The sequence below is a fragment of the Prionailurus viverrinus genome, chromosome F2, assembly GCF_022837055.1.
Source record: "Prionailurus viverrinus isolate Anna chromosome F2, UM_Priviv_1.0, whole genome shotgun sequence".
Lineage (NCBI taxonomy): Eukaryota > Metazoa > Chordata > Mammalia > Carnivora > Felidae > Prionailurus > Prionailurus viverrinus.
Window position 1 is genome coordinate 16,708,069 of NC_062578.1, and position 20,120 is coordinate 16,728,188.

General features: G+C 38.4%; 1 protein-coding gene and 4 non-coding genes across 9 annotated transcripts in view; 4 read left to right on the forward strand and 1 right to left on the reverse strand.

The window, feature by feature from the left end:
* The window catches only part of DNAJC5B (DnaJ heat shock protein family (Hsp40) member C5 beta), a 93,534-nt gene extending 80,770 nt beyond the window's left edge, over positions 1–12,764 (forward strand). For 2 of the 5 annotated variants that reach the window (XM_047842861.1, XM_047842860.1), the window contains one exon: positions 4,240–5,568. In XM_047842861.1, the coding sequence (XP_047698817.1) occupies positions 4,240–4,334 (95 nt within the window). In that variant the 3' untranslated portion in view covers positions 4,335–5,568. Of the gene's footprint in view, positions 1–4,239; positions 5,569–5,864; positions 5,931–12,168; positions 12,236–12,683 lie in introns of those variants that run through there. The other 3 variants (XR_007148726.1, XR_007148727.1, XR_007148728.1) reach the window with 3 other exon arrangements.
* Positions 12,765–18,462: 5,698 nt separating this feature from the next.
* Positions 18,463–18,535, reverse strand: TRNAR-ACG (transfer RNA arginine (anticodon ACG)). Its single transcript has one exon. It is a non-coding gene; the product is annotated as a tRNA-Arg (tRNA).
* A 358-nt stretch (positions 18,536–18,893) lies between these two features.
* Positions 18,894–18,986, forward strand: TRNAY-GUA (transfer RNA tyrosine (anticodon GUA)). Its single transcript has 2 exons — positions 18,894–18,930; positions 18,951–18,986. It is a non-coding gene; the product is annotated as a tRNA-Tyr (tRNA).
* Positions 18,987–19,515: 529 nt separating this feature from the next.
* Positions 19,516–19,606, forward strand: TRNAY-GUA (transfer RNA tyrosine (anticodon GUA)). The gene is given in 2 exon segments: positions 19,516–19,552; positions 19,571–19,606. It is a non-coding gene; the product is annotated as a tRNA-Tyr (tRNA).
* A 137-nt stretch (positions 19,607–19,743) lies between these two features.
* On the forward strand, positions 19,744–19,816 carry TRNAA-AGC (transfer RNA alanine (anticodon AGC)). Its single transcript has one exon. It is a non-coding gene; the product is annotated as a tRNA-Ala (tRNA).
* The last annotated feature ends 304 nt before the right edge of the window (positions 19,817–20,120 follow it).

Sequence of the window (20,120 nt, forward strand, 5' to 3'; positions counted from 1 at the left end):
AAGTGAGGTTGGTCTACAATTTTCCTTTGTCAAAATTTCCTTACAGGGTTCTATATCAAGATTATGCCTCATGAAATAAATTAGAAACGATTCCTTCTTTTTAAACTTTTCTTAAAGAGTTTGTGTATTATTAGATTTATTTCTTTCTACAGGATTTTGTAGGACTTTCTGGGCTAATGTGTGATTGTACAAATTTTAAGTTACTGATTCAATGTATTTAATGTCTATAGGCCATCTAGATTTTCTTTATTAAAAAAATAGTTCTTCAAAATTTCTTCTTATTACCTTTCATGTATTTGCATTACTGTCCCATTTTTCACTCCCTGTATTGGTTATTTCCATTTTTTTTAGCCATTCTACCAGATATTTGAAAATTTAATTGGTCTTCTCAAATAACTTTTGGTTTTGATTCTCTTGTATATTTGCTTCTATTTAATTAATTTCTATTCTTTATTATTTCTCTTAATTTATTGTTAGTTTTATAACTTCTTAAATTTTATACTTCTTAATTTTCATCCTTTCTTCTTTTGTGATATTAAGCATTTAAGGCTATAAATTTTCCTATAAGTAACACTTTAGTGTCACACACACACATTCTTATATTGTTCTTATAATCAGAGTCCTAAATATTTTCTCATTTTCATTATAATTTTTTCTTTGGTCTCTAAGTTAGGCCTAAGTTTTAATTTGTAGACCTGTGGGGTTTTTCAGGTTTTTTATTATTGTTTGCATCTATAACAACTGCACTGTGATCAGAAATTATGGAGAGCATGATACAATAGTTCAAAATGTCTTGAGGCTTGCTCTGTATCCTAGAACTTAATTTTTATAAATGTCCCACATTGCTTCAAAACAATACATTCTGCATTTGTTAGGTTCACCGTTCCATATATGACTGTTACATAAACCCAACTTATTGTATGTACTAGTTTGCTAGGGCTGCTGTTAACAAAGAACCACAGACAGGGTGGCTTGACAACAGAAATTTATTCTCTCACAAGTATGGAGGTTAGAAGTAAAAGATTAAGGTGTCATTAAGATTGACTCCCTCTGAGGCCTCTCTTCTTGGCAGGTAAATGGCCATTTTCACCTTATGTCTTCACATGGTCTTCTCTCTGTGTATCTGTGTCCTAATAACATCTTCTTATAATGACACCAGTTATACCGAATGAATGCCCACCCTGAAGATCTCATTTTAATTTAATTACCTCTTTAAGAACCCTCTCTCCAAATTTGATTCATATTTGAGGTACTGGGGTTAGAACTTTAACATATGAGCTGGGGCAGGGGGAAGAGGTATGTGTGACACAGTTTAGTCCACAACATTGTACTTTTCAAATTCTTTATATCTTTAAAGATTTGTTTCACCAGTCAGTTACTGGAGGAAGCATTCAAATCTTCCACTATGATGATGGATTTCTCTATTTTTCTATAAAGTCTATCAGTTTTGCTTCATATATTTTGAGGCTTTTATTAGTGTATATAAGTTTAGAATTTTTATAGTTATTTGATGAATTGAATATTATATTATTATGTAGTTACTCTTTAGCTCTATCAATGCTTTTTGTCTGTTAAAGTTATGTTAGCTTTCTCTTATTTATTTATTTATTTATTTACTTACTTACTTACCTACTTACTTATTTAGAGTGTGTGCCTGAGCCAGGGAGGGGCAGAGGGAGAGAGAGAATCTCAAACAGGTTCCATGCCCAGCTCAGAGCCCAATTCGGGGCTCCATCTCATGACTGTGAGATCATGGCCTGAGCCAAAATCAAGAGTCAGGCACTTAACCAGCTGAGTCATTCAGGAGCCCCACATCAGCTTTCTTTTTATTAGTGTTTGTGTGGTAAGATGTTTACATCTTTTCACTATCAACTTTTTTGTCTCTATGTCCTTTGATGTGTGTTTTATAAACGTGGGGGGGGGGGAGGGATTTATTCAGTTTGAGAAAGTTTTTCTTTTAAATAAAGTATTAAGTTCATTTGTATTTGTTACAATTAACTATATATTTCAATTATTTCCTACTAGCACAGGAAGTATATATACTTCCTTTTTGTGTATAGCACAGTTTTAAGAGAATAGACTCTAAGAAATACTGCCTATGTTTGATTACCAGCTCTATTACTTACTACCTGAGTAACTTGGGCTACTTACTTATAATTAGTTATATTTAATTATCACTTTAAATTGACCTTTTTTTCTGTTTCTCTTTTCTTTTTTCTTTCTTTTGTAATGATAGATTTTTTTTCATATTTCATTTCTTTTCCTCTCCAGTTGGGAAATTATATTCTTTGCTCTGTTCTTTAAGGGTTATTCTAAACACTTATCAGGCATACTTAAGTTATCAAAGTTTAAAGTTAATTCTTATCTTTACCCCTCCTGAACAATACAAGACCTCTGTAATACCTTAATTCTGATCACTCCCTTTCTGATTTATACACCATTGCTGTATTCTAGTTTGATCTTAATTTGAGCCTCATAAATTATTATTGCTGTACATAGTCAATAATCATTTAGTTTTATTCACATATCTACCATTTTCTTTACTAATCATCATTCCTTTTTACAGCACAAATTTTCCATCTAGTAACACTTTCTTTGTGGCTGAATCACATCTTTTAAATTGAGTAGCACAATTTCCATTTTTATTGTCTGAAAATGCCTTTATATTATGGTTTTGAAAAAAGTAACAATAGCACAGTTTGTAAACAAATTTAGGTTGATAGATACTTCTTTTAACATATTAAAAGTATAATTCCATAGTTTTCTGGCCTACACATTTGCTATTCAGAGATAAGACTGCTGTTGAAACCACTGGTTTTCTTTAATGTCACTAAGATGTCTTAGATATAACTTTATCTTTAATTTATCCTGGCTTGTTCTTGAATCTGGGGATTGGTGTCTTTCTAGAGAATTCTTAGCCATTAAATCTTCAAAATATTGCCTCTAATTTTTTTTGAAAGTCTTATCAGATATGTTAGACTTTATCACTCTATTCCTCATGTCTTTTAACCTCTTTCATATTTTCTTTCTTTGTTTCTCTATTACATTCTGGTTAACCTCCTCAGATCTGTCTTCTACTTCATTCTCTCTTTAGCTATAAACCCACTCATCAGGTTTTTAAATTTCAGATGTTTTAATCTCAACTTCTTTTTTAATAGTTTCAAAACCTACTTGGTCACTTAAAAAACACATGCAACTCTTTTTTATTCTATGTCTTAAAAGCGCAGGACTTGAAGTCTTTGTGGGTCTGATTTGGCCTATTGTTTCTACTAGCTCTCACTCAGTGTGCATTGTTTCTGTGTGTAATCTTTCACTCCCTCCTTCTCAATCTTTCCATCTCTCTCTCTCTCTCTCTCTCTCTCTCTCTGTTTTCACTATGAGTTACATTTCTTGCAACTTTTTAGTTATTTTTTTGAGGGTCTTTCTCTATTTCTCTATATCTCCCCGATCTCTCTATTCATTTTTACCTTGAGTTCATGTATTTAAGCAATATTTTAATGAATCTTTGAGACCTGTGTTGAAGGTGGAGCCATTCTCTTCTGCTAGGTGCTTGGGAGCACATCTTATACTGGACCATTTTAAACTAAATTATCAGCTTGAGGTTTCCTGGAACACATAGATATTTAAATTTGGTCTGCCAATATGTATGCTCATTGGCTTGCCATTAAGTATTTGTAGGGGAGCTCTTTCCTCTTTCACCTCAGCACCAAAACGCAAGCCTAACAAATTTCCTTATAGATTTAGGGGTATGGTGACTTAGAGTGTGATAACCATTTTGGGTACAGCATTATGTGGGAAGCTTCCTATTAGACTTTCATCTAAGCAAGCTCCAAGTTCTGACCTCTCTCCCAACAAGGACCATATATGTAATTGTGCACTGAACAACTTTAGGGGGCATTTTGCATACAGATATACACTAGAGTCTATATGACATATGTGGTAGACGTGTCCTCATCCCCACAAGATGGTTCAAGTTCACCAGGTTCAGCAATTGCTTCAAGTTGAAAGCTGGGTTCAGTGCTTTTGTTTTATAATTCTATAACTGACAGAACTTAAATGAAGAGTAAAGATAGTGTCTCTTCCCTTTTGAAGTCCTTTAAAGGGTAGGCATCCTCAATATCTTATGAACTGAATTGGTTTGCCAATCATCATTTCAACAAAAATATCTACCACTTGCCCCATTAAAGGAAATGTAACATAATAAGAGGGTGTTTATTGCTTTGCTTTGTTTATTTTTAGATGTGGACTTTCCAGTTGTTCTCCAGCCTACAAATGCAAATGAGAAAACACAGCTAATCAGAGAAGAACCTCGAAGTTATTGCACAGACTCTTAATATTGAGACCACTGAGGGTCTACAATACATCTTCTTGGTTCAACCATGTCTCCAGGTGGTCATGGGAGGGCAGGGTAGGGGGCATGAAATGCTGTGAACTTTTCCACATTTGTATTTTATTTTTTAGGTTAGGGAAAGATGATTGCTACATAGTTTTCTCAGTAAGCAGTCTCACTCTTTGAGTAGAATTCCTAATGAAACACATTCCATTTTGATGAATAAAAGCCTGAAGAGTTATTTTATGCTCCTTGCATGAGGCAAGACAGTAGTACTGGACAGGCTTCATGAGCTTGCCCTTTATGTGACCCAGATCTAATTCCTTACTGTAGTATTCCAAACAGAAGCCACTTTTCATCTATTTAACTGAATTGCAATATTCCTATCTGCCACAAATATCATCAGCAAAACATATATGAGAATTTAAGAGCAATCTTGTGTATGTGTGGAGACTTTTCCCTGTCAATATTCAATATGGCTAGAGAAATATTTCAAGAGGCAGGAAGAAATTATTAGGTAAAAAAGACAAATCACTTAATTTTGAAGTATATCTTTGAAAGATTAAAAACTGTCATTTGCTAGAAATTGTTGAGTAAAACCAAGAAGAAAGGTTTTGTGTGTACTTTTAGATTGGCACAAAAACAAAAACAAAATATCAACCTGGTTAAGTTTATGGTTTTTCTGGATCCAGAAAAATTCCCAAACCAGCCCTAAAAATGTGTTGACCATTTTTTTAAGTAAAAATAATTTTTCTACAACTGACCTAAATTAGACAAAGTGAGGAAAAGAAACATATAGGGTAAAAGGTAGAATTCTGAATTCTACAGCCTAACTTTAGACTTAAAGGCATATCATTTACCCCTTTTTGGGTGGGATTAATTACACTGATCAGAAAGTACTCAGCTCTGTGCATGTTGAACAATTAAGCTCAAAGGTCATGTCTGCATTTACTGTTTGATCTTTATATTCATTATGTGATCAAAACCATGTGCTAAAACCATGTTCTAAAATAGTACAGAAAGTGTTTGTTTTTTCTTGGTTCTTTATATAATATTGCAGCTTTCAAGATCTTATTATGTTTTTATATAATACTGCATGAAATGCCATTTTCTTTTTATGTTTCTTATTCTCCCCTACCACCAAATTACAGTCAAATGAGCCTAAATATACATTGTAAGTGAAAATTGGTATTATAACTCTGACAGTTATGAAGTCATTAAAACTCTACTTTAACTGAGTTACTGGATTTTTTTTTAATTGACATAATCAAGTAGGAAAAGCCCTGGTTTGAAAGTTAGGAAAGCTGGTTCTAATCTAAACTCTCACTACCTAGCCCTGTGACCAAGTGAGATGAGAATATGGCTAATTGCTCTGTGTCTCCATTTTCTTATCTGCTCTGACCACCTTCCAAGTTACTCTGAGACCAGATGAAATAGCTGAGGTGAAAGAACTTTACAGAATCAAGTATTTGGCAAATATGAGGTGGTTTTATGTGAATTTGTTTATGTTTGTATAATGTGACTTCTTACATAGATAAACTCTTACCCAACAAAACCCAGGAAGATACCCAGTCCTAATGGCTCCAGTGATCAGCAAGTACTTGGAACTCCGTATTCAACAAACAAGTGCTATTTTCCATTTGATGGGAACCTAAGATAAATATCCAGGTCTGTGGATAATTTCAGCTACTACATTTCCTTCCTGAAGTCTTTTAAAGCAAAAGGTCAGGCCTATTTTTGAAGAGCAACTGTAAATCACAAAGTTCCTTTCTTTCTCTCCCAGACCTCATTTTTCTTTCTCACATGGAATGTTTTACTTCTACTCACAGCTTATCCAGAGAGCTGGTACAAGAGTAGAAAGATGAGAACAGGACATGAATCAGAATCAGAATCAGATGGTCAGATTAAATTCATGAAGGGGTTCTTGTTAATGTTCCCCACAAAGGGCTAATTACCAGTTACAATGATGAATGTGTATGAATGAGGAAATGAATCTACAGAATGTCCATTGGCTACATAGAAACAAGGATCAACTCTTCATTTGAGGAGAGGCTATTTAGGCATCTTGTAGAAATCAACAGAAGCTGCCATCCAGAGTCACCTGCAGGTCTTCTAAATTCATAAGCATCTTAGCAGAGAAGCACCAAGAGGAAACATGCTCACTGTGATCTTCATAAAGGGTCAAATGAACCAGCACTTCAGTGGCTTAACACCTAGTCCTGGGCTTCAGGTTATCAGAGTAGGTGATTTCATATAAGGTTTCAAAGTCTATCTATTTATTTTTTCCTCTTTTACATAAGAACATAATAAAATACATATACGCATTTTTGTTTACCAAAATACACATATTTTAATTCTTTGAGAATAAATGACATTCTATTTCTACATTTTAAATGGTATGTATGCTAAAACACGTCTGATGTGGCCTAAAATACACCCACCTGTAATGCACTGCCTGATCTTCTGATCTACAGAGAGGGTTCCACTTAGGGCTACATAATCTCTGTGGTTGGCACAATGATGACTCCTCCAAGATGTACTTATCCTAATTCCCAGAACCAGTGAATATATTACCTTTTACAGTAAGAGGGACTTTGTAGATGTCATTGCCAATGATTCTGAGATAGGGAGATTATCCTGGATTATCCAAGTGGGCACAATCTAATCACATGGCTCCTTAAAAATGGAGAATTTTTCCTGGCTGTGAGAGAGATGTGATGATTGAAGAATAGTCAGAGATATGCTCTGAAGTTAGAGGAAGAAAAGGGCCATAAACCAAGGTATGCAGGCAACCTCTAAAAGTTGGAAATTTTAAGGAAATGGATTCTTCTCTAGAGCCTCCAAAAAAGAAATGCAGCTCTGCCACCACCTTGATTTTTGTCCCGTGACACACGTCAAACTTCTGACCTTCTGACTGTATGAGTTTAACACTGAATCAGTGCTCCTCACTTGTTTCTTTATTGTCCTTACTCCTTATTCTAGATTTCTTTTTCTTTTTCTTTTTCTTTTTTTTTTTATTCCTTCATCCTGAGTATCTAACTTCATTTTCTCCTCGGTCTCTTCTCTTCCCTGGTTCTCAATACTCCATCTCCTTCCCTGTTCTCCTCCCTTCTCCCACTCCCACCTTTCTTCCATTTGACATTTATTCCTTTGTTTTAGTCTCCTAATCTCTCTGCTGGCCACTACCAATGCCATGTCCATTTTTACTGGTCTTTTACATAAACTGTTATAAATCTACCCCCAACCAGCGCAGGAGGGAGAGATAGCAAATAGTCTGGGTAACAATATTCAGAAAGGTGAATATTTTCAAATTCAAGCACAGATACTCATAATGCTGATAGGTCAGAGAGGAACAGAAGTATTTTTCCAACAATTCTCTGAGTGTATTGACAGAAAAATAATTCATAGTGACCACATTCATTATTTGAATGTATGGCAAGGTAATTTATTGAGACATTAATTGTGTTTTGTCCTTAGTGAGACTCAAAGGAATGAGGGCTGTCTTTCTGAGATTCATCTTATAAAGGTCACTCCCTTGCTATTGTGGCCTTGGAAGTTAAATATAATGGTAGAGAGACACCTAGAAAACTACCACCCAGGCTTTTGTTTGGGTGCTTGGGCTATTATAAGGGCTGTTAGAAAGAAATGTGAGGGAGAGAAGTAGCCCTGTTACGAGAGCCTTTGGACTAAAGATGGGTTTGGAAGTTTGGAGGGGAGCTCCCAGAGTAGCCCAGACTTGTGCCTCTGTTAGAGTAAGCAGTTAGTTAGATTCTAGCAGGATACCCAGAAGCCAGCAAAGAGGAAGTCATGGCCACCTATCAGGGAAGTCAGAGGCCTGTCCTGGCAGCACTCCACAAGAAGCCAGATCAAACCAGACAGGCCCAAGAAGGTGGGTGTCATGACACGAAAACCCTGGCCAAAAAAGGAAGAAAAGGCCAAAACCCAGCTTCCAAGAAATCCCTGCCCCTAGTAATGAATATTCCACCCCTAGTTTGTAACTGTCAATAAAAGATAGAAACCCAAACCCCAGTGCGCACAGCTCTTCTCTTTCTCTAAGTCACCTGCTGTCACATCTGAAGAGTATACTCTAGCTTTAATAAACTTTCCCACTTGTGTCATTCATCCCTGTGTTGTGTCTGTCCTTGAATTCTTTCTCGTGAGGAGACCAAGAAGCTCCAGCAACACCTTTGGGACAGGCTGGGTCAAGGCTCCAGGGCCCAGGGTCTCCCCAGTTTACTGGCAATATCTCCACAGGGGAGAGCCCCTCTGATGAGATAGCACTTGGATGCTGGGTGACAGACAAATTTAAGTCATGGCTTCTTAGCCATAACAAAAGATTCCTTTACCCACACCTGGCCCCTCAAAGGAATCCTACGGGGTTGGACACAGAGACCCCAGGAGCAATGAGGCTGGAGCAAGATGAAGGGCTAGAAACTCACTTGGAGGAGGAAGACAGAAAACCTGAGGACCCCATACATCCCTAGGAAGTGGGGAAGACTCTAAAAACCTGGCTGAGGTGAAATTTCTTGCTACCTTGTTAAACTGCAGCTCTGAGTCAGAATTAAATTTAGAACATATAATGTATTTAGATGATGAAGAAACTTACCTAAGATCTTTTTTCAAATGTCACTTCTTCAAAGGCTTTCCCAGACTACCATGCCTAGAACTATAACCCACTTCATGCTTCCTATTCCCTACTTTTTTCCTTCATACCTTTCACTAACATACTTTTTAGTCTTGATTTATTGTCTGTCTCCCACACTGTGAAGGCAAAGATTTTGGGCTATTTTTGTGTTCTGCTGTATCCCCAGTGCTTAAAATAATGCCTGACTCATGGTAGACAGCAAGGAAATATTTGTTAAATGAGTAAATGTTTAACCTGTATCACAGAATAAAGAAATTCCTACCTGCTAGAAATGCAAAAGCTGCTAGAATCTTTAGCCTTTAGGAAGGCTTAGTATATTAATTTTTTTGCATATTAATATGAACAATTTGATTAATATAAAAGTTAATGGTAGCTTGGCACCCAATAAGGCCTCTGACTCAATTACAGAGCTATCTTAAAAAATTTTAGCAGCTTGCCCTCCCTTACTTCTCATTGATGTGAAGGCAAATCCATCCCCAGAGCACCAGTCCTTCCCCAACAAAGAAAAACCTTTATCCGAGAAACACAAGTCCACTTCTCCAAACCCCTCTTTTTCCAGCCACCCCTCCTAAGCACCTAAGTAACATTTATCTGTATATTATTCTTGAGCTGTTCTAGAGTACAAAGTATAAACTTAGATTAAGTTATGTATAACCAGTTTCTGTAAAACAAAGCCATTTCCAAATTGCAGATGGCTCAAATTAGCAGTGATTTCCAGAATGACATCTTAGAGTCAGAGTCTACATTTGTATTTTTCCCAGTGCTAAAAATGAAGTAGGAACTAACAAATATCTTTTTTTTTTAATTTTTTTTTCAACGTTTTTATTTATTTTTGGGACAGAGAGACAGAGCATGAACGGGGGAGGGGCAGAGAGAGAGGGAGACACAGAATCGGAAACTGGCTCCAGGCTCTGAGCCATCAGCCCAGAGCCCGACGCGGGGCTCGAATTCACGCACCGCGAGATCGTGACCTGGCTGAAGTCGGACGCTTAACCGACTGCGCCACCCAGGCGCCCCTTTTCTTTTTTTTTTTTTTAATTTTTTTTTTCAAATATCTTTTGATTAACTGATTAATTCTTACAACACATGTCATTTCTGAGAAAAGCCTTTCTCCAAAAAGAGGCCTAAACATGCTCAGTATTAAATGGGTGGGATACAGCTTTCTGGAACTTTCATGCTGTTCCCGGGCTGTCCCCAAGAAGCAAAACTAAATTCCCAGAATCCAATCAGCAGTAATAGGACAGCTGTTAACACTTTCTGCTCGCTACTGGGGCTGCCAACTCAGCTTTGTAATAGCAGAAAAATCCTATTACTGTATCAACTTCTTCAGCTCCTGAGACCCCCCCACCCCAGGCAGGTCCTTGTTCCCAGGCCCAGAAAGAGGGGATCTTACCTCGTGAAGGTTTTTTCCTTCTGAGTAATCTGTCCTGGTACCCAAATATCTCTACTCCCGAAACATTGTCCAGAGTCATCAATAATGCACTTTATTTTCTGGTGAAGAATAATTGGGGAGAAAATTTTTAGTGAAAATTTTCACTTTGGGAATGAAATTCCAACATTTTCTTAAATATTTTTAGAATGATCTATTTGGGCATGTTAATTATTAAACTGACATTTTTCAGGATTATTTATTATAATTGCAGAAAGCAGTATGTTAAAGCTAACCTAGGTTTAAAAGTAACAAATGATAGCCATCAGGAACAGAAAAATATTAAGTCTACTTATTGATTAACTTATAGCATAACAGTTTTATATAAAATGCCTTCATTTCAAAAGTTGCTTCATTGTATTTAGCATGAAATTTGTTTTTTAAACAATACATAGTATACTCAGAAAATAAAATTTTAGCTACCAAAACCTGAAAGATGCAGGTTATTCTGAGTAAGAGGGTAAAAAGAATAAAAGTGATTCACTTCCCTTCTTTCTACTTTTCTTTGTTCTCTCTTAAGTCTTCTCAGCACATGCCATCCCTCAAACTAAAGGATTTGAAAGGAGGTGGGAAGTGATGGCTTTTAGGATCACAGGAGCATTTGTATTTTTAAAAGATGATTCATTCTTTCATGAATTAAAAATAAATCTGTCGAATGAACAATAATAACCAATAGTTATAGTGCTTACTACCTGAAGCTGCCCTAAGAGCTTCTTATTAGCTTGATATATTTTATATTTATATATTCACTTAATACACCATCTAAGGGACAAGTACTATCAGCATTATCACTCCCCCATTTCCACACTAAGAAACTAAACCACACAAAGTTTAAATAAACTTGGCCAACATCATCCAGTTAGTAAGACGTGGAACAGGCTTGTCCTCAAATCCATGGTTTTAACAGCTGCGCTATATTGCCTCTCCATGGTGATCTTAGATTTCCAACTACATTTGTCCTTCCTGAAAACTAACCCTCTCCATGTCCTGCCCAACTCCGTCCCAGAGCTCTCATTTTCAAAAGAATATTCATTTCTGTCACTCTATTATGTATCTTTCTCTTTAACTGCCCTTTGGAGTAATCATCCTCACTTAATTCTCAGGGCCTTCTTCAAAAGCAAATCCTCAAAGACTCAAAATCCTCAAATTCTGCAAGAGCAAATTCCCAAACACTTCCTCTGTTGCTGCTTCCTCCTCCTCCTCCTCCTCCTCCTCCTCCTCCTCCTGCTCCTATTCCTCCTCCCCTCCCCCCCCCCCCTCCACTCCCAGCTCCCTGTAGCATTTGTTTACCTGGGAAGCCTGTGTAGCCTTGGTAGCTGTCTGCCACTTTCTCTTGTCTGACCAATGAATAGCTGCAGCATTAATCAAGTGAGTGAAAAGTTGGATTTTTTTTTTTAATTTTAAAAGTGATTCTAGAGCTGTGGATATTACTAAACAATCCTGACTAAAAATTTTGGTAAAGTTCCTGCCATAATTTTACAGGATAATAGACAGTGCTAAGAAAACTTTTAATATATTTTTAAATAGTATTTAGTACACAGTAAGTACTAAATATATATATATATAGTATATTATATATATTTAGTACATATATGAATTTATTGTGTGTGTGTGTGTATATATATATATATATATATATATATATATATATATATTTAGTACTTACTATGTGCCAGACACTATTCTAAGTGTTTAATATAGATTAATTCATTTAATCCTCACAGCAAGACTCTGAAGTTGGTACTATTATTTCTCATTTCATAGATGGGAAAACTGGAGCTGTTAATTAACCTGTGACTTTAATAACAAGAGAACCAGCATTTGAACTCAGGTAGTCTAGCTCTAGGGTCTGTCTGCCTAATTATGACACCACCATAGCACCATAAGACATTTGAATTCTGTAAAGTCAGATATAACTACTTATTTAATATCAAAACAGCATTTATACTCAGTATACTCAAATTTGTTCCTCCCCTATTAAAAGTGAATACCATAGGTCTATAAATCCAAGTTAATACATTCTATTCCATTATTCTGATTCCACAAGATTGGGATGAGAACATTTGCTATTATATGTAAAAACAAGGCATTTCAATATCATTTATACAATAGGATGTATAGTTTTCCATGACTTTAATTATCTATTCATAATAAAAGAAATTATACTCAATTTCTCCATTGTACAAAATAAGGTACAATTTTTGAAGTTTCTATTAGTAAAAATATACCATTATTATGTCAGATGACTAAATTAATAACCCTTTATTATTTCTTCATAGGAAATACAACATGGCAAACTAATTTTTCCTAAAGGACCTGGAATTTTATCTCCCATCATTTAAAATAAACGTGTGTGTTCCACAGCAATTTATTTTGTTTCTGGTAGTCTGTGTATGTCAAATTGCCATTGTGAAAAGCACAGTACCCTCCACACTCTGGACCTACCAGTCTTTATTTTTTCCTTTGGCACTCCCCACTGTTAAGCCTACTATAGATATTATTTATTGTCAACCTGTTGTCTGTCTGTCCCTTCAAAATATATGCTCCAAGAGCAGAAATTTGTGGCTGTTTTGCTTACTGCTGCATCCTCAGCACTATAATAGTGCCTGGAACATAGTAGAGACTGAATAAATGTTTATTAAAGGAATAAATATGAATCTCTGAAGAAAATCTCCCTGCAACATCTTTTCCCAGCCCTAGTCCTCCAAATCTTACCTTTGGGAAAGACACTGTATGAACAAGATGATAGCTCTACTTTTCCTGAGTGTGAAAGACTGCAAATGAACTTGCAGTCTTATGGAGCCCTGGGAATTGGATGGGTCAGTCTTGCAATCTCCCTGTAGTGCAAATGGTTCCTTTTAACCTCCTTAAGAGAAGTAGGGGGCCAAGGGTTGCTCTCATTAAAATCTTCTGATATAGTGATTTGGCTTATAATTCAGGATTTAGCTTGGCTTAATCATCCTGATTCCATATTTGCAAATTTTCCTACTTGCTAAAATTTATTTCATGGTCATTCACAATAATATATATTAAATAAGGTATATAAACAGTAACACACAAAACACATATTGATCACTTAAGATAATGTTGTGAACAGAGGCTCACAGGAACTTAACCTTGTATTTTTCCTAAAAGCAAAGGTTCAGTAGTCACTAAACCACTGTTTGTGGTGACTATATAGAACCTAACTACTGCAAATAACACAAATGAACTGTATCTCCTGGAGTTATCCGGAATAGTTCCCTTTCTAACCTTGAAAATGCTATCTCTGTGGTTTCTCATAACAAGCAAATGTTCTCATTCCAATCTTTTGGAATCCTTCTTGGAAACAGTACACATTTACAGAAATCCATGGATGAGGAATCAGTAAACCTGAGTTCAGCCCTGCTCCCCCAACCTGAAGAGTTATCCTGAAGAAATTATTTAACATTTCTTGGTAGAGCTTCCTGCTCTGCAGAAGGGTTTCAACTGAAAGGAAGAACTTGAAAGTTCTTTCATATGCATATTTCAGCAGGTTTGATTTCTTCTGAGGCCTGTCTCCTTGGTTTGCAGATGGCCACTTTCTTGCTGTGTATTCACGTGGTTGTCTCTCCATGCATACACATGTCTGGTGTTCTCTCTCCCTGTGTCCTAATCTAATAAGGACAGTAGTCATATTGGATGAGGGCCCACCCTAATGACCTCATTTTAATCTAATTATCTTTTTAAAGGTCCCCATCTCCAAATACAGTAACATTCTGAGGCACTGGGGGTTAGTATTAGAATTTGGAGAGGGGTAGGAGAAAATTAGTCCATAATATACACCATCAGTCTCTCAAAATTGTGCCAGATTTTGGTTTGCTTTATATTTGCACCATGAATTCTTTTTTTTTTTTTTCCCTTCAAGCATTTTATTTTGGCAAAACTTTGCAGATCTGTAATGAATATTTTTTAATGCTGGATGCATGCTAGAAACCATGTCAAGAATATAGATATTAATAAACATAGGTACTAATTTCAAAAATAACTCATGAAATAAGGACATTATATTAGTGCCAACTTTAGATCAAACACTTAAGTGTCTGTCATTGTACTAGCTGCTATAGGATATTATTTTAATTTCCAAAAATATCTTTTTTTATGAAATTTATTGTCAAATTGGTTTCCATACAACACCCAGTACTCATCCCAACAGGTGCCCTCCTCAATGCCCATCACCCACTTTCCCCTCCCTCCCACCCCCCATCAACCCTCAGTTTATTCTCAGTTTTTAAGAGTCTCTTAAGGTTTGGCTCCCTGCCTCTCTGTAACTTTTTTTTCTCCCTTCCCCTCCCTCATGGTCTTCTGTTAAGTTTCTCAGGATCCACATCAGAGTGAGAACATATGGTATCTGTCTTTCTCTGTATGACTTATTTCACTTAGCATCACACTCTCCAGTTCCATCCACGTTGCTACAAAAGGCCATATTTCATTCTTTCTCATTGCCATGTAGTATTCCACTGTATATATAAACCACAACTTCTTTATCCATTCATCAGTTGATGGACATTGAGGTTCTTTCCATAATTTGGCTATTGTTGAAAGTGCTGCTATAAACAATGGGGTGCAAGTGCCCCTATGCATTAGCACTCCTGGATCCCTTGGGTAAATTCCTAGCAGTGCTATTGCTGGGTCATAGGGTAGATCTATTTTTAATTTTTTGAGGAAACTCCACACTGCTTTCCAGAGTGGCTGCACCAGTTTGCCTTCCCAACAACAGTGCAAGAGGGTTCCCGTTTCTCCACATGCTCGCCAGCATCTATAGTCTCCTGATTTGTTCATTTTAGCCACTCTGACTGGCGTGAGGTGGTATCTCAGTGTGGTTTTGATTTGTATTTCCCTGATGAAGAGTGATGTTGAGCATCTTTTCATGTGCCTGTTGGCCATCTGGATGTCTTCTTTTTTTTTTTTTTTTAAATTTTTTTTTTTTTTTCAACGTTTATTTATTTTTGGGACAGAAGGAGACAAAGCATGAACGGGGGAGGGGCAGAGAGAGAGGGAGACACAGAATCGGAAACAGGCTCCAGGCTCTGAGCCATCAGCCCAGAGCCCGACGCGGGGCTCGAACTCACGGACCGCGAGATCGTGACCTGGCTGAAGTCGGACGCTTAACCGACTGCGCCACCCAGGCGCCCCAAGGATGTCTTCTTTAGAGAAGTGTCTATTCATGTTTTCTGCCCATTTCTTCACTGGATTATTTAATTTTTGGGTGTGGAGTTTGGTGAGTTCTTTATAGGTTTTGGATACTAGCCCTTTGTCAGATAGGTCATTGGCAAATATCTTTTCCCAATCCTTTGGTTGCCTATAAGTTTTGTTGATTGTTTCCTTTCTCTTTATCTTCAAGAGGTCCCAATAGTTCATTTTTGCTTTTAATTCCCTTGCTGTTGGAGATGTGTCAAGTAAGAAATTGCTGCGGCTGAAGTCAGAGAGATTTTTTCCTGCTTTCTCCTCTAGGGTTTTGATGGTTTCCTGCCTCACATTCAGGTCCTTTATCCATTTTGAGTTTATTTTTGTGAATGGTGTAAGAAAGTGGTCTAGTTTCATTCTTCTGCATGTTGCTGTCCAGTTGTCCCAGCACCATTTGTTAAAGAGACTATCTTTTTTTCACTGGATATTCTTTCCTCCTTTGTCAAAGATTAGTTGGCCATACTTTTGTGGGTCCAATTCTGGAGTCTCTATTCTATTCCATTGGTCTATATGTCTGTTTTTGTGCCATGGACCATGAATTCTTTATAAAGCTCTTTGTATTTTTTTCCAGAAATTTCTAATTATCTTTGGCTTGCTTTTTGAGAAAAGTGACAAACCGTTATCATATCTCTAAAGTCTTCCTGGTCCTTAATCACACTGTTATGAAAGACTCCCCTTTCTTCTTAGAGCCCTCTGACACACCTTTTGTTTTTTCCTAATTTGTCCTGATTGCTTTCTTGGCTGGTTCCCTTTTTACTTAAAGTCTATGTACTCCTCTTCTTGGATTTTTTTTTTTTTTTACTGAAGTACATCTATGGCAGACACAGAGATTTGCTGCTAGATTGATTGCCTTTCAAGAAAGAACTGCCCAGCTGCAGAGAGGATAGTTAACTGAGAGCCTCCAGGTGTTACCTCCTTTAGGGTCTACCTCAGCTTTCCAGAGGAGGTATTCAGTCTTTGGCCTATGACTGAGCAAAGTGATGGTCTGAAAACCTAGTCATTCCTACCCAATTCAGGACTCCTCTGAAGGGAAATCTTTGCTCTGCAGGTACCAAGCCTATCAGGTCCACATTGCTGTCTAACTACCCCTACCTAATACCGTGTCCTCTCCTTTTCCATTCACAGATGTTACTCCCCACTATAATTTTATACTCTAGTTCTGTGTCAACTCCTGCTTCCTAGAGAACCCAATCAGTATAACATCTTCAAGTAATGTTTATTTTTTTGTTTCAGAAAGGAATCATAGGATTTAAATTTTATGACACCTTGCAAGTGTGAACTATTTATTCTCATATGTGATTGCTACTTTGATTGTTTATACAATTCTGGGTTCAAATTATTTCCCCAGAGAACTTCAAGAATCTTGCTCTACTGTGTTCTAGCACCCAGTATTGCTGATAAGAAATCTGATCAAAATCTGATTTTCATTCTTTTGTAGCTAGCCTGTTTTTTGTTTGTTTTGTTTTATTTCTTTCTGTCCCCATCTCTGAAAGCCTAGGCTTTCATCTTTATCCTCAATGATTTTACATTTCACTAGGCTGTCCAGGCATGGTTGTTTTCTGTCACAAGTAAGAGAGCCAGAAATCACCCACCATCTTGGCCCTCTTGGAGGGTGTTACTCTGGTCTGGCTGACTGCTGGGGAAAGAGTGCAAGAAGGGGATACACCAAGAAGCTAGAGTTTCTCCCACAGTGCAATGACGGCCATGACCGTGACCTCTGCAAATAATCAACCCCTTACTTGTCACCCTTGTAAAATGAGAAGAAAGTAAGAATAAGATGGAGGCTCTTTCCTTGGAGACTCATTTTGAAAGTTCTGTCAACAAACTTGGGAGAAGGCCTGCAACATATGGCCGCAACTTCCCACAGAGGTAATTTTTTTAAACTCTCAGGAATACTATGTAACTTGAAACAAATATTAGCTTGTTACCTGCAAAAATGGCAAAATGTTCACTAGGAAACAAAAATAAAACCCACCATCATTTTGTTCAAATTGTACTTGTCCCCCCCCCCCAATTTTTAGCTTCCTTTAACTGTTTATGTGACCTTAAGGAGACTGCTTTCCCAGTTAAAAACTAGTCCTTTCTCCTAACCCCACATTTTCTCCTCCCTAACTTATATCTTCCCGAATTTCACATTTTTTTTAAAGCTTTTACTTTTGGAAATTGCTATTTTCCTTGAGGAAATTTAAGAGAATTCTAAACTACTCTCCACAAATAAGATCAATAACTTCAAAATAAAAATCCAATGTATTCAAACCAACATTATGCCCTCTCGGTCAAAAGACCCTTGAGAACAGAATCCAAGTTATTCGATGGTTTTTATGCTATGCTTACAACCTAGGAGGGGCTCGATACACTAATTAAGATGAAATGTAAAACAGGAACCGAATCAAAAATACCTTAACTTTCTTTCGTCAGCACTGTCAGGGCGTGTGCGTGGGCAGTTTTTCTCGTGACTTTGGTGACTATAGTCTTCAACTATTTTACAAGACCCGACGAATGAAGCTGCTGCAGAAGCAGCCCTGGCATTTCAACCAGCTTCCTCACGGGGACTGCGGGCTTCACTTTCCCTAACCCAGCTTCCTACCTGGAGTTCCTGAGCGGCTGACCTCCCCAGCTTTCCCCAGAGCCTCCCCCCGCCCGTGCCGGAAGCGCTCTCGCGGGCAGTTAGCCGCGCGGCCGCGGCTGCCTCTCGTTAGTGCTCGAGAGAGTTCGACGGGGCGGCACGGGAAGCGACGCACAACAGATTTCTGGACTCGAAGTGCAGTAAAATACTCTCGGCATTTGTGACTTGAGGAACCCTGAAGAAATAATATTTTTTGCTTTTAAAAAAAATCATTGTGACAAAAATGCCGAGCCAGGCAGGAGTCGAACCTACAATCTTCTGATCCGTAGTCAGACGCGTTATCCATTGCGCCACTGGCCCTCCACACAAAGAGAAACTGAGGGGACATACAGATTAGAGTGGTAAGGCCACACTCGGGCAGTCACTCCCAATATAGGGTGGTAAAGGAAAAGTAAAGGAAGGTGGTGTCGGAGTTGCTGAGTCTTGGTACCACTAGCTCTAGGACACACGCATTGGGGGTCCTTTCCGGGGTCTGTCAGGATCCCACGAAGGGGAGCCAGGTTGTGTTTCTGCGCACGCGTGAAACAATACACAGGCATTTACTCCCTTCCCCTCCCCGTCCCGGAATACGCATGCTCTATTCAGTCTCTAGCCCGCAGCTGTGCTCGCTCGGGTTCTTGAACATTGAGTCTCAAGGGGCACGGAGAGTTTGCCCGTCCCTTCGATAGCTCAGCTGGTAGAGCGGAGGACTGTAGCTGACTTTCTGGCAGGAGACATCCTTAGGTCGCTGGTTCGATTCCGGCTCGAAGGAGACAAGTATGCTTTTTGTCAACTTTCTACGATTTACGGCCCTTTCCACGGGTCTCCTTTCCTAGTATAATATTCCAACGAACACTTGGAGATTCTGGTACTTTCGCTCCAGTTTTGGCCTATGGCAGCAACCCCCGTATGAAATATTTTGTGAATTACCCAAGCGGGGACGTGCTGTCCTAGTAACAAGCGCTGAAGTGAGTCTGCGCTCTGCGGGGCGGCTGCCAGGTCCCGGCCTTCTGCTCCTTTCTAAATCGTCTTTGGCGTTTCCCGAGTCCCCTGAGCACACAGAGAAAGGTCCCGAGCCAGCCAGCCGCCTGCTCTTTTCCTCAGAGCTCCGGGGAGAGGGGGCAACTCGAACGCTCTTTCCAGCGGCCGTGAGAAGATGGGGGTGGGGGGGTGGGGTCACCAGAAGGATACCTTGTGATGGGCAAACCTGGGAGTCGGGAAAGAAACGCGGTAGAAAGCACACGAAGCTTAGAAAATGAGTAAACATTATAAAGAAAAGTCGGCACTCTGTCTCCCCGCTCCCTTCGATAGCTCAGCTGGTAGAGCGGAGGACTGTAGGCCCTGATGTCCCTAGCCATCCTTAGGTCGCTGGTTCGATTCCGGCTCGAAGGAGAGTGTTTATTGATTTTTGTTACTTTGGCCTCAGTTGTGACGCAAGATCAAGAACGTGATTAAGAAAAACATTTTTTCCATTTCTAAATGCTCTGACCTCTCTCTAGGGGAAGAGATAACCGGCCATGCCCAGCGGTGGGGGATTAGCTCAAATGGTAGAGCGCTCGCTTAGCATGCGAGAGGTAGCGGGATCGATGCCCGCATCCTCCAACCTTTTCCTCCTCATTCCGTGTAATAGTTTTTCTTTCGATTCTCATTCAACTCAAGTAGAACTTGAAATCAGCTCTCAGGCAAGTGAGAGACAAGGCGAACTTGAGGTTACCGTTTCCTAAAACTCCCCAGACGAGGGATATTGGGTGCTGACGGAGTTTATTCTTACAACTTAAAATTTTTAGACCCATTTACTTTGGGAGGTTCACGAAATTGGTTTTTTTTTTTTTTCTGTCCAAAAATGGTTACAGATTGCAGTCCCATCTGTTCCCACTTTGATTTGTACTCGATCGCTGCACTTCCA